The following is a 14,846-nucleotide window of genomic DNA, read 5'->3' on the forward strand; positions in this document are numbered from 1 at the left end:
AGCAGCGTGGTTTTCAGGTGTACATCCATAATCTGAAATGATGGTTTTGATGTTCTCCAGGTTACAGCTTCAAATGAGCTTGTTCTCAGTGCACAAGTTTTTGTTTATGCAAACGGGAACAGTTCTCCACCCACGTCCATGGAGCTTGACAAGAGTCAAATGAAAGAACTTTTATTCAATCGCACATCCTCCAAGGTAGATGCGTCTGTTCAAATTTTTCATCTGCATGCTGATGCATATACTGAGCCTCAGAAAAGATGACTCAAGGTTGTGCTTTCGTGATAATTATCCTATGCATGTCAACAGGATGTAGCATTGGCCATTGTATCGGTTCGACCGGTGCCGTTTGGACCAGTCCTGGAAAAGCTCTTGCTAACAGAGGAGAATTATGGCAGCGTCCGCCGATTCTTCATACAAACCATGGAGGATCAGATATTCACAATTGCAATGCAGGAGAGGATGATCAATTTGAATCCGCCTGAGCAAGTTTTGAAGCTAAAAGGCAGTGATCATTGCCCTTTCTTCTCGAAACCTCAGTCATTGCATGCATTGTTTATGGAGATAGCTCAGCTTGAGGCCAAAAAATGGGATCACGTATCACAGCCAGATGACAATATGACATGATCTTTGAAGGGCTTGCATGCTATAATCTGTATGGCTGATAATAGAAAGGCTCATCACCGGTGAAGATATGAGTAGGTTTATACTGTTCTTTAAGTGGGCGGAGCACACCCTTCTAAAATTTCCAATGTCAGGCTGGAAGTGGTGACAGCCTTGTAGGTGGGCAATCATTTGCCACTCAAAGATCCAAATGTAGCAATGCTGGTGTGCATTTTTGGTTAGTGAGAACTGATCTGGAATGTACTTTGGTAGAAATTTCTCTGACAATAATATGGAAGGTGAGAGAGAAACTGGATCTCTTTCGGTTGTCAAAAATGATGTGGCATTTGTATTGGCCGTAACATAAGAAATGTGTCTTGCAATGAGAGAGAGACCTTGCTAATCATTATATCTCATATATTACAATCACAAGTTATTGTTTAAACTACTAGTGTGAGAGGTGTTCAGAGACTTTGATGCTTATTGCACTTTTGTAATTATGTGCAGGTTATCTTTAATCTTTCTTGTAAGTCTTAGCCTTGTCAAATCAAATCCTCATGTGTCACTTTAAATATCCAGGTGGCCTCCCATCCAAGAGAGAGAAACCTCGACATTTCTCTCTTTTCTTCAGGCTAGGGATGTATTTTTCTTGTGCTTGCCTAGTGTTGTGCCTGTCTACCAAAGTCATCACATCCTTCAGGCATGCTTAACTTTTTAGTTCATGTATTAGGGTGTGGGATTTACCCCTGGCTTCTATTTTACGCATTGGGCATGGTGATGCCATGGGCCACCTAATTCACTGGCTTGTTCTCAATTTATGCAATCACTCTTCATGGACTCCATATGTTTTCTCTCCATAAAGAAATGTTCAGTCTTACGAACGTTTTTGGTGATGGAGGGACTTTCATTACACAACATTATCAAATACTTTTCAAACAATAAAACCCCTTGAGAGAGGATGAATCTCTCATTTGGAGATTATGTTTTTCAGTGTCAGATTTCTGAACATACTGTTTTAAAAAAAGAGCTTAAATGCAAGGCAGTTTTCAGATTTCTACACAGTGTTTTAAAAAAAAAAAAGAGCTTAAATGCAAGGCAGCCTTGATGTGTTTTTCAGATTTCTAGATCCTTACGAAGTTGTGAGATTTCACCGTCGGATTTTTCAGAAACAATTTTGTAAAAATGAGCTTTAATGTTCTCTCCCCTCTTAAAAAGAAAGCTCTGGCCTCTCTCTCTCTCCCCCCCCCCCTCCAAGGTTCTCTCTCTCTTTCCACCCCTCCAAGGTTCTTGGCATGGTTACTATGAGGTTAAACAATCTTCCTCTTCCTCTCTCACACATTCAATTTTATTTCCTCTTATTTTTATATCCTTTCATTCTTTATATATAAATATATATGAGTGAGTATATGTATATAGATACATATACATATACATATGTATAAACTCACTCCTACATTACACAATTACACACACATCTATACAGTCGTATTACATGTACGTACGCCCATTTACACACTCTTTTTCTCATATTATCTACATATATTATTTTCCTTTTGTACACAGGTTTTCACATATGATTATTTCGATATATGTATATTATTTAACTAAGTTTATTTTTACATATATAGAGAGAGACATATTTGCTAATATAAAAACATATGTATGCATGTTCACCTATTCATACATACTTTAACGTATCGTACCCTACACACCCGATTACCCATCTTGTCCCCATCGCCGAACCTGACCCTGCTCATAACACGCACAGACCTTGCAGTTATATGCACGCCTTGGTGGGGCCTTCCCCTCGCCCACACACAGGTTTTGCACTCTGCGTATGGTTATAATGTGGAAAGCATCAGCATCAGAGAAGAGGGGTTGGCTTTTGGGCTTAATGGGCTCTCTGCGTGTGATCCTCCAAGAGTCTTACAAAACAAAAATAACAAAATAACAAAGGAAGGCTTGAAATTCACAATTGCTCGGTTGGTAGAAGAGGACTAGTGTTACATATAGGATCCTCATTGATGCAGTGGTGTGTGTGAGTTGTATACACAAGTCTGGTGTAAATGGCCATTTCAAGTGGGGTGTGTGAGTTGTATACACAAGCCGGATGTAAATGTCCATTACTTGTTAATTTCAAACCTCTTGGAGTCTTTTACTTTGTGATGGATTGTGTTTTGACTTGGTGATGATTGTGTTGTGTCCCTCTTTCACTTTGTGGTGAATTGTGTTATTTGTTCATGGGCTTTTTCATCGTGTGTGTCGTCATATTGTCAACAACGGTATTGATGGGAGCCTAGAGAGCTCAATCGTCCTGACAAGACATGGGGCGAGGTTTAGGGGAGCCAATACGACCGGCAAAAGACTCAAGGGTGATCAGACACTAATGTAAGTGGGGGGGCACAAGGGAAGGGCATTTAGCTAATAAAAGAGATGAGTCCAAGGATAGTGAAGGGCATTTAGCTTCTCGCCTGAGCGTTGCACTCTATGGAGTAACCGGCTAAAAAGGTCCGTGCTTAAGCAGTTGCCATGCGGCACACAGGCATTTAACGCTAGAAACATAAACCGGCAACAACGGCCGCAACCAGACCACGTGCTCACTTACGACGAGTGATGAAAGAAATTGTTGGAAGAATTTTTCCATCGATAACGGTTACTTTACAAAGGTAGAGTATGTATACCCTCGGAATCAGACATTAGGCATCATATTCTATATGAATGTCATGATAGTCCAAGTGTTGGTTATCGTGGAATATGGGAGACACATGCACTAGTTAAGAGACAATTTTGTTGGTCTAGCTTAAGTAAGGACATCCAGGACTATGTCTTAAAATGCCAAAAGTTCCAGGTTAATAAAACAGAACTCCTAAAGGTAGATAGCTTACTAAGCCCACTAGAGATCCCAAATGGCAAGTGGGAGAGTATCTCAATGGACTTTATAGTTGGATTACCTAAAATAAACAAAGGCCACGATTCGGTGCCAAATATTCAACAACGGGATTTAGTCCATTTATGTTAATGTATGGTTTTCAACTGCGAGCTCCAGTGGCCGTTGGACTCGAGAAAGAAAAGATATAAAAATTTTAATATTTTCTTCAAGATCTCCAGGAGATAATTAAAATCGCAAAAGATAATGTTAAGAGAGCACAGGGCCATGCTAAACATTATGCAGACAAAGATCATAGACAAATCATCTTTGAGGAAGGTGATAAAGTGTTTTTAAAGGTTCTCGAACACTCCGAATCTTTGAAAACGGGGAGAAGTCTGAAGCTATCTCCAAGGTATTGTGGTCCATTCACAATACTTAAAAAAGTAGGTAGTGTTGCTTATAAGTTAGCTTTACCAAAAAGCTCTAGAGTGTGTCCAATTTTTCACGTTAGTAGACTAAAAAAGAAATTGGGTGATGAGACGAAAATCTCATTCAGTCAAGAGATCCTAGTAGAACTTATTGAACCCCTATCCTTACCACATGAACCAGAAAAGGTCTTGGATTTCCAAGAGAAAAGGACTCGACACTTTGTACGACATGAGTGTTTAGTCAAGTGGAAGGATAGACCAAAAGAAGGTTCTACCTGGGAAAAGGTAAGCACTCAGAAAGAGGTTTTCGGATTTCGTTTTTGAGGACGAAAACTCCTCTTAAGGGGGGAGTAATGTCACGACAACAATATTACCAGGAACCTAGAGAGCTCAACCGTATGGACAAGGTACGGGTGGGGTTTAGGGGAGCCAATATGACCAACAATAGACTCGAGGGTGGTAAGACATTGATGTAAGTGGCCGGACGCAAGTGAAGGGCATTTAGCTAATAAAATAGATGAGAAAGGATAGGGGTCATGTAGTTTTTGGCTATTGTTGGGAGGTGAATCGTGTGTTGAAATGAGTGATGCTAGAGTGCCAAGTCACCTAGCTAAGTTATCCCACATGAGCTATCATAGCTTTGTTATACTTTCCTCATATAAAAGGAGGACATTTGAAGCATTGGAATAAAAGCACATCTCAAGTCTTTTTATGAGTACAAGTTTCCATCTTGTAACCTAATTGAACTTGAGTCTAAACTTAATTAGAACACACTCATCACCATGAGTATTGATCATTTGTATCCACCTTAGATTAGTGTTGTCAATTAATGTAGGATTAGATTAGGATTAGGATCTAATTAGATAGTTGATTGTCATTAGGGAGCTTGATCCATGAATTTCATCATGGTATCAGAGCTTGGTTTAAGCTCCCCATTAGCTTAGCTTTAACTCATATTAGTCTACCCTTTTTCATTAATCACTTAATTAGCTACTAATCTCATCTTATCCTTCCTGTTTTTGTGGCCCAAATTTCACAAGCTTGCCATTGACCATTCCCTTCACCATTTTCAAAACCCTTCTAGCCAAGTGTTGGCCTCACATAGCTATTCACTCCAGAGGAGTTAGACAAAATCGCACGTTGCTGCCCGAAAATCACCATAACTGGTCTTTTGAAGCATTCATGCCGTGTATGTCAAATTAGGGCAAGCCTTTTTAGCCATGTGTTCTACTTACCTAAAGGCTTCCACAACTCAAACGTTGTGGCTAAAGGCTTAGTCTACGCACCGAGAGCATTTGTTTTAGCAGGCAGCAAAAACATGCGAAAATTAACCTTTTTGGGCATCTTTGAGCTGATTTTTTTACATAAGCCTTTGATCCTCACCAAGGCAAGAAGTTCATCAAGAGAGCCCCATCAAAAAGCTTTCTCATTTTCTCATTATTTCCCTCCAAAGTTTGCTGTTGTTAGTAACTATGATTAGCACTTAATCACTAGTATTAGCAAGCAATTAGCAAAAATTGAGCTGAACAAAAATCAAAATTGGAAAATTAGAGTAATATTCCACACAGTGGGAAACATCCTCTTGCATCGAATTTCACTGCATCCTCTTGCATTACTCAATTGAGGTGAATTTGTTTCATTATCGTCCTTGTATTGGGACTAGACACTAACCGTGAATCATTATCACGTGCAAAGACCTTCCCAACCTTCACGCTACAAATTTATATGAGATTAGACACTGCTAACAAAGCAAAATAAAAGCTTGTTAGTAAGACCTTCTCAATATGGAGCGTGTTGAAGTTATTTCAAGATTTAATGGTGATGGTTTTTTCACATGGCAAAGCAAGACCATGTACTTCCTTATGCGTAAGGGGCTTTGGCACCTTATTGAGGATGAAGAAGTGGAGGTTGAGCCACTTCAAAACAACAAAGCATTGGGCCTCATCGCTCAAAATCTTGATGATGATGTGATTAGTCACATTGTTAGCATCAAGGATGCCAAGTTGGCATGGTGGGAACTTAACAAGATTTTCGGCACCGACTCAAAGATCAACCTTCTCATGCAGTTTTACAATCTCGATAAGAAGGAGACAGAGACCATAGCACAACACATCAGTAAATTCAAAGGTATCAAACAACAACTTAGTGCATTAAAGAAAGTCATTGAGGAAGATGAATCTATTGCTGCGTTGCTAAAAAGTGTTGACAAAGAACCTTATGAATCAATTGTTGCTACACTTAAAAATGTGCCCAACACTAAACTTCAAGATGTAGAATCATCTCTACTTGAACAAGAACCCAAATTCAAAGATAAAGAATCATTCAAATCACATTCAAGTGAGCAAGCATTGTATACAAAGGGTGGGAGATTTCAAAGGACAAATCAATCAACATCTCAACTTCTAAGATGCTATCACTATGGAAAACTTGGTCATACCAAGAATGAATGTCGCAATAAAGATAAACCAAAGCTTGTTTGTGTGACTGTTGTGAAAAAATGGTCACCTAGAAGAAGATTGCTATAAAAAAAAGAAGCAGGCAAACTACATCGAGGCCCAAGTTGTCCCAACTAAAGACGTGCTCTTCTAGAGAAAGAACCGTTGTACTTTTCACCCCTCTTATCTCTACAAAAAGTGTGATGTAATCAGCCTCTGAGGCCATATGATGAACTCAAGCTGAAATTCACAGCCAAAGTATCTATAATGCCAAAGTAGCATAAAGGCCAAAGTAGCCTAGCACAAGGGGAGAGAGAGGAAGACTGAAAGCCTAAAAATTGTACCCAATCTAGCATCAAGGGGGGTGTTGAAATGAGTGATGCTAGAGTGCCAAGTCACCTAGCCAAGTTATCCCACATGAGCTATCATAGCTTTGTTGTACTTTCCTCATATAAAAGGAGGACATTTGAAGCATTGGAATACAAGCACAACATCTTTTCATGAGTACAAGTTTCCATCTTGTAACCTAATTGAACTTGAGTCTAAACTTAATTAGCACATACTCATCACCATGAGTATTGTTCATTTTTATCCACCTTAGATTAGTGTTGTCAACTAGTGTAGGATTAGATAAGGATTAAGATCTAATTAGATAGTTGATTGTCATTAGGGAGCTTGATCTATGAATTTCATCATCGTGGAGCTCTCAGCACCCTGTTTGGGATAGAAGATCGTGTAGTCATGGTTGCCTTGATACATATCTTGATGGGCCCTTGTGTGTGGTGATGATGGAATGTAATATAAATTAATTCTTAAATCTTTTCAAGTCAACACTTGCCCCATGTTTCAAACATCCCATTTCATGTTATTAATTAATTGCATAAGCCAACTTATCAGTGGCATTAAAAGAAGGATATTTGGTAGTGTTAATCTAAAATTGCAATAAAAAGTGCTACCATGTACTATAGTATCAAAGTGCTAAAAATAGAGTTCTTAGTTTAAGCTGCTCAAATTGGATTTCCAAGAAGGTATTTAATACATTTAGGATCAGAGCGCTAAAATCAGAGTTTTGAGTTCTAGAATTTATATTATCAAGAACACATATATTCTCCCAAAGAACACATGTATTCTCCCAAAACAAGGAAGGGCACATTCTTTGGTCTTGTAAATTTTTGGAGAGGAAGGGTGCCAACTCTCCACCCACATGAAAATGTGGTCATATATATGTATATATATATATGTGTGTGTGTGTGTGTATATATATGTCACGTAGGCTGTAATGCCTGTGTGAGTGACTGACGGCAGACCGAATGGCCATATCCAGGGTTCAGTGGGAGAGGACGCCCATGCGGAGTCATGGGGCGGCCAGGCTAGTGTGGACTGCAGGCCACACACTATATAGCCTGGGGGATGAGGGGCAATCCTCATTCTTCCTCTATGGCTGGGTGGTGAGCCCGTCCCCTCTTGTGGTAACGCCCGTAGCGGCGTTACGGATATCTAACAATATATATATGTGTGTGTGTATATATATGTGTGTGTGTGTATATATATGTGTGTGTGTATATGTGTGTGTGTGTGTGTATAGTACACTTGTGCGAGAAAATACAAGCATTGAAACAAAGATCATGAATTATTAATCCAAAAGTATATGTAGTGATATTACAAGATAATATTTTCATTTGAAAAATATTAAAGTACTTAAATAGAACCTCAGAGAAAAACTCTAAGTTCTAGAATGTATATTGTCAAGAGCACATATATTACTGAGAAAGGGCACATTCCTTGGTCTTGTAAAATTTCTGGAGGGAAAGTATATCTAACTCTCCACCCACATGAAAAAGTTGTGATTAAGCATATGTGCTCTTTTTGTTCAACTTCTAGATTGTAGCACTTTCTTTTTGTATACAAAAATAGTTCCATGCATTAGTGTACTACAATAGTTTAATTATATACATAGCCACATTTTCATGTTGAGGAGAGTCGGCACACTTCCTCTTCAAAAATTTACTAAGGCCAAGCTTTGTTTTCTAAGTTCAATCTAAGTCCTTCAGTTTTATGTTTACAAGTATAGTATTATGTAAAATTGATTACTTCAAGAACGTTTGGATTAAGCATTCAAGCTCTTTGTTTTAATGCTTGTATTTCAACACTTTCTTTTCAGAGTATATAAATTTAATATTTTTATCCTTAGAATTCTTGAGCTTGAAATAAAAGTTCACTATAAAAACTTTATGCACTTTTTTCATTTCATCACTTTCTTTTTATATACTGAAGTAGTTTTGTGCTACAATAAGTATAAATATAGTTCTTATAGTGAATTTTTACTTTCAAGCTCAAGAATTACAAGTATCAAATTCTATATTCGTACATGAAGGCCCTGCCGATTGTAGAGTTCCTTGGCAATTTCCTCTTGTAGATCAAACATAATCCTTTTGTTAATCCCACTACCAAGCTATGTAGCACCACTCTATCAATATATATTACAACGATTATGGGTTTGGCACAATCCATCGAGGCTTTTCGTAACTCATGCGCTTTACTTTTTCCTAGCTTCAATTAATTGGAACACATGGTCACATGCTGTACTTTACCCTAGCTTCAATTAATTGGGACTACTGGTAGTTAACATGCTTGGAGACACTCATAAACAGTATGCTTGAAATGATATGGTTATATAGAGTAGTAGCATGCAGAGGGCTCCTTCAATAATCCTTCAATAGATTTGACCTATTGCCACCCAAGAAGAAGTATACCCCTAGAATACACATTGGTGCTGCAAGATTTTCTTGGGTTCAAACAAAGCTGGAAATGGAATTATATAGATGAGACAACCTCAATGGCTTGGGATGTAGTTACATCTCTTGTAGGACAAAATTTACCACCATCACTTGGTAGAAACCTTTATCTAAAAAGTGAAACTTTTGTCAAAAGATTTTACCTTGAAAGGTCCATCTCTCTAATATCCATCATTTGTGGGGACTTTCTTATGAAAACATGAAGGCCCTACTGGTTGCAAAGTTCCTTGGCGATGTCCTCTTGTAGATCAAACATGCTCCTTTTGTTAATCACACTACCACTCTATGAATGTATATTAAAGGGATGATGGGTTTGGCACAATTCATCTCATACTCAAGGCTTTTTGTAGCTCATGTGCTTTACTTTATCCTAGCTTCAATTTGCATATGCAAGTGTGCATGTGTGTATGCATCTATGCATGTGTATGTGTGTGTAAGCATGTGTGAGTGAGTGTGTGCATGTGTGTTTTAACACATATGTATGTGCATGTACATACATATGTGCATATGCAAGTGTGCATGTGTGTATGCATCTATGCATGTGTGAGTGAGTGTGTGCATGTGTGTTTTAACATTTGGTGTATGTTTGTATGCACGTGTGTACATGTGTATATGCGCGCGCGTGTGTGTGTGTGTGCAAAAGTGCATGTATACGTGTGCATATGTCTGTGTGTGTGTGTGTGTGTGTGTGTGTGTGTGTGTGCAAAAGTGCATGTATACGTGTGTGCATGTGTCTTTGTGCAACTCTCTCACATAGGTGCATATCTATGTATCTCTCACATGTATTCTCTTTATATCTTTGTCACATGTATAGACACAACCCTCTCGCACACACATACATGTGCAAATGCACGCTCTCTCTTCTCACACCCGTCTTGCATACACACTCTCACACATAATAGAAACTCTCTCTCTCTCTCTCTCTCTCTCTCACACACACACACACATGCACACATATACACACACCCTCCACACGCACATATGTGGCTATGTGTATGCCTCCTTAAATATTTGTATTTAGTTATACAAGCCAAAGGCCAAAGGTACACCCCCCTTAGGTTGGCCATATATCTAAAATCTTTGTGTTTAGTTGTACAAGCCAAAGGGCAAAGGTACACACCCCTTAGGCTGGCCATATACAATCCCAAGTAGTGCTCGAAAAAACCATATTTTTCAACCAATCAACTCTTAAATCTATTTGGTTTTTGTTTTCAAAATCTCTACAATATGCCGGTTTTATAACTAAAATATAACTAAAACCATATTTTTCAACCAATCAACTCTTAAATCTATTCGGTTTTTGTTTTCAAAATCTCTACAATATGCCGGTTTTATAACTAAAATATATAAAAAATAATTCTTTAAAATAAGGGCTACCTAAAATCATAGCCAATTTTCTTAATTTTGGCCTATACACGTACACTAGAATGCTAAGCTTTTTTAGCACTGATCCCATGGAAGGAACCCATGTATTGGTCCATCTTTGCAAAGGGCGACTGTAGGCTTGAAGGCACCCATAAGTTGGTCCATCTTTGCAAAGGGCGGCTAGCAGTGGGGCAGCTTTGAAGGTGCCCATAGGCTAGTCCATCTCTATAGAAGGCCTGACCAATAGTGAGGCATCCAATCAATTCTTATAGGTGACCAGAAGTGGGGTAAAAGGGTGGCCAACTAAGGGGCAAGAGGATGGCCAGAAGTGGGGTAGAGCCACTAGGTACACCATGTTGAAATATATGATGTACAAGTGATAAAGGGTGAGAGAAAGAGGTCATGTAGGTGTGAACACACCCCAAATAAAGTGGGCATGTAGGTGGAAAAGGGATCTAGGGTTGGCCCAACCCTAGCCCTTGGTGGACCCTATATAAAGGGTAGGACGCCTCACTTTTTGTAACACAAGTAACACAACACTTGAAGATGAAGGTTAAGCCAACTTTGGAGTGGTTGAAATAGAAGGTAATATAGAAGCTTTCTATACATCTTGTGTTCTTGCTCTTTCTCATATATGTTGTTCTATCTTGCCATCGACTATTGCTTTCGTTGTGCATACTCCCCATAATTTTGACATGGTATCAGTGCCTTGCAAAGGCTAAGTTCCCCTTGAGTCCCTTTTCTCTCTCTCTCTCTCAGACTATCATAAGCCATTCACATCCTCGTCAAGAAGGATGGTGGTAGAAGAAGGTGAGAAGCAAAAAGTAGTCAAGAATGAAGGCAGCAAAAGAGATTCGTTAAAGAGGGGATTCCGTTCATCACCGACAAGAAGAAGAAGACGAAGAAGAGGAAAAAGGTGAAGAAAACACAAGCAAATTGGTAATTTTCTAGTTTTTTCCGTCGAAAAACGTTCGTTTGCGTTTTCCGTCAATGATCCTCTTCAAAGCGTTGGAGCCGTCCAAGGAAGCTGTTTTGTGATCGGTTGATCGTGTGGAAGGATTGCTAAGCTATTGTCTCCTTAGTCCCACAACAAAGGAGGTGGGAAGATTGTAGGAGGACACCGTCTGTTGTTGGTAGCGTTTTTCTTCGCCATCCAACTGTTTCGTCGGCGTCACCATCCGTCGACCCTGCAGTCCACCTACTGCCTTATATGGTGGCTATGCAAGGTGTTTGAAAGCCTTGCCTAGCTATAACACAGCAGCGTGCATTTTTTCTGGGAAAAAAACGCATTTCTTTTCTCTCTAAACCTTTTCTCTAAAGGTTCCTTGAAATCTTTCTTTAAGGCTTTATCTAAACCTTTTTCTTCCAACGCTTCCAAAGCCAAAGGTTTCAAGAGGGCTTTTATTTATCAAAATCACGAGGTGTTTGTTGTTCATCAAAGATCACTCGTCAACAAACTTGAATTCTTTTTTGCCTTGTAAATGGAGTTAGACACTGCCCTTGTTTTTTGCAAGTGGTAAGACCTCTCCTACCCCTATCAATCATGTTGAAGGAGATTGGATCCTTGATTGAGAAGTTTGATGGGCAAGGCTTTCCATACTTGAAAAGTTCAAGTAAGATATATGCTAAAGATCAAAGCAAAGGGTGGATCTACATCTACATCGAAAACTCAAGCCTTTGTGATGAAACATGGTACGCCCAAATCCAACTCGAAATGTATCTTTTGCAAGAAGATGGTTTCATCAAAGTGAAGGAGCAACAAGGGTGGTGCATGAAGCCACTATGGAAGAGATGGTACTAAAGATGTTATTAAGGTTGAGGGGAATTATGTAAATTCCTCAAATGTTCCACAGAAGCAACTCTTCTATAGTTGAGGAATGAAGCATGTTTGCTAGAATTGGGAGTGAACCACATTTCTCTATAACTCATCACTTTTATAAAAGCCTAATTCATAAAGGCTACCTACCTTTTCATCTATCCTATGGTTGAGAGGGGGTCATTTTGTTCTTGTATGTCCAATGTTCACCGTGCTCCATGTTTGGCATTATCCCATGGTGGCATTAAGAGGGGGTGTTGAAATATATGATGTACAAGTGATAAAGGGTAAGAGGAAGAGGTCATGTAGGTGTGAACACACCCCAAATAAAGTGGGCATATGGGTGGAAAAGGGATCTAGGGTTGGCCCACCAACCCTAGCCCTTGGTGGACCCTATATAAAGGGCAGGAGGCCTCATTTTTTGTAACACAACACTCAAAGGTGAAGATTAAGCCAACTTTGGAGTGGCTGAAATAGAAGGTAATATAGAAGCTTTCTATACATCTTGTGTTCTTGCTCTCTCTCATATATGTTGCTCTATCTTGCCATCAACTATCGCTTCCGTTGTGCATACTCCCCATAATTTTGACACACCAGAGGCGATCGCAAGATGTAGTGGAGAAAGCGACCAATTATGCATGAAGAAGGCATGTAGAAGAGGCTGTGTGTACAAGAAAAAGCATGGGGCGTGTGTACATATTAGTAGCGGAACCGGGGGGGATATATGGATATGTGAACGTCACCAACAAAAGAGGGCTTGCGTCAATATCAGAGGCGGTCATCAATTTTTATTTTTTTTTGTGATTGGAGAGGGAGCTTATTTATAGCTTGACCTTCCTTTTTTTGGCAAGAAAGCTAAAAAGAAGGGTGCTCTATACAACATGCCTATTTTAAAAGAAGCTTGCCATCATATTTATGTATCTATACAACACATAATCGAGGCAGGTCAACACATACTCGAGGTTGGTCACTACTCCTTCACAAGACAAAATCGAGACACTGCTCCTCCACAAGACACAATTAGGCCTAGACACTGCTCCTCCACGGGCAAGTAGTCTATTTGTGAGCTTACATCCATGACATTAGAAACGTGAATCTAGAGGTGTGGAAATATAGACGTGAGGAGCCACTAGGCATGACCTGTATGAGCCCATTTCATACAAAAAAGGCGTGAGCCTACATACGCGAGTTTAAAGGTGTGAGTCTACATACGTGAGTTCAAAGGTGTGAGTCTAGAGGCATGACCCTACAAACGTGAGTTTGGAGGTGCGAGTTTAAAATTATGAGTCTAGAGGCGTGATCCCACAAACATAAGCCAACATATGTGAGTCTAGAGACAAGAACCTGTATATGTGAGCTTAGAGATGTGAGTCTATGGGCGTGAGCCTAGAGATGTAAGCCTAGCACAAAAAATAACAATTTATGTAGCTTGAGTAGAACAAACGTATCTTAAAAAACTAATAATTTATGTAGCTGGAGTAGAACAAGCATGTCTAAAATCAGTTTCAGACCTAATTCGAGAAGCGGTAATAGAGGCCATTTCACCAAATACGAACTCGATCTGGTCTAATTGTTAGAAATGACAATACAATCGATTGTAGTACATCAAACCACACCTCCTTAAACTCACCCAACCTTTGATACAATCGATTGTAGTACTCACCCAACCTTCGATCTAGCACACTCAACACCGTGCTGTGCTCCCTAGTTAAGAAGGGTTGACTCCTTCGGATCCACCTCAAGTGAGGAGCTTTGGGATAAGATAAGCCAATTAAGCACATAGGTGAGTGGAGGAACAACGAAAGTTGTGGAAACAAGAGGTTCCAGAGTCCTGTGAGCCCTAGATTCATCAATTGGCTCTATAAATAGCACCATACATGAGTTCAAGTGGCAAAGTATCTCAATGGACTTTTTTGTTGGGTTACCACAAATGAGAATATGATTCTATTTGGGTGATCATTGATAAATTGACCAAGATGGCTAGATTTATCCCAACACGATCTACTGTAAAGAGTCATGAGTTGGTTGCTTTATTTATAGATTAGTTGTGTGAATTGTCTAAGGAAAATTTCAATGATTGAGATTCAAAGTTCATCACATGATTCTAGCAGGCTATATTTGCCAAGCTTGAGACTACGCTAAGTATGTCCTCCTTACATCAGAGATAGTCAGACTTAACGGATGAGTTAGACCTTGGAAGATATGCTAAGGGCTTATGTCATCAAAGTGGAAAAGGTATCTTCCATAGTTGGAACTCGCATACAACAACAATAAGCATTCAGCTATAGGATTTGGATTTAACACATTCATGCTTATGTACATTTTTCAATGTAGGTCATTGATTGTGGTTGGGTTGAGTAAGATCCAAAACAAGCAAGCTTTAGATTTTCTGCAAGAAGATATGCATGAGTTGCTTAAGTTAGCCAAGGAGAATGTAAGAACAACTAAGGAAAGAGCTTAATTTTATGCTAACCAACACCAATCTCCAAGATCTTAGAGGTGGGACAAGTGGTTATTCTTAAAAATGTTGAAGGATTC

The 14,846-nt window shown here is 39.3% G+C and overlaps 1 protein-coding gene across 1 annotated transcript in view; it reads left to right on the forward strand.

The window, feature by feature from the left end:
- Nucleotides 1-1,045, forward strand: part of LOC147629947 (putative methylesterase 11, chloroplastic) — a 39,247-nt gene extending 38,202 nt beyond the window's left edge. Inside the window, exons 4-5 of the mRNA XM_086811485.1 lie at nt 61-195; nt 307-1,045. Coding sequence (XP_086667611.1) covers nt 61-195; nt 307-624 — 453 coding nt within the window. The 3' untranslated portion in view covers nt 625-1,045. The remainder of the gene's footprint in view (nt 1-60; nt 196-306) is intronic.
- The last annotated feature ends 13,801 nt before the right edge of the window (nt 1,046-14,846 follow it).

This window comes from Cibotium barometz, chromosome 17, assembly GCF_041138505.1.
Source record: "Cibotium barometz isolate CiBa-2024 chromosome 17, ASM4113850v1, whole genome shotgun sequence".
In the NCBI taxonomy this organism is placed as follows: Eukaryota; Viridiplantae; Streptophyta; class Polypodiopsida; order Cyatheales; family Cibotiaceae; genus Cibotium; species Cibotium barometz.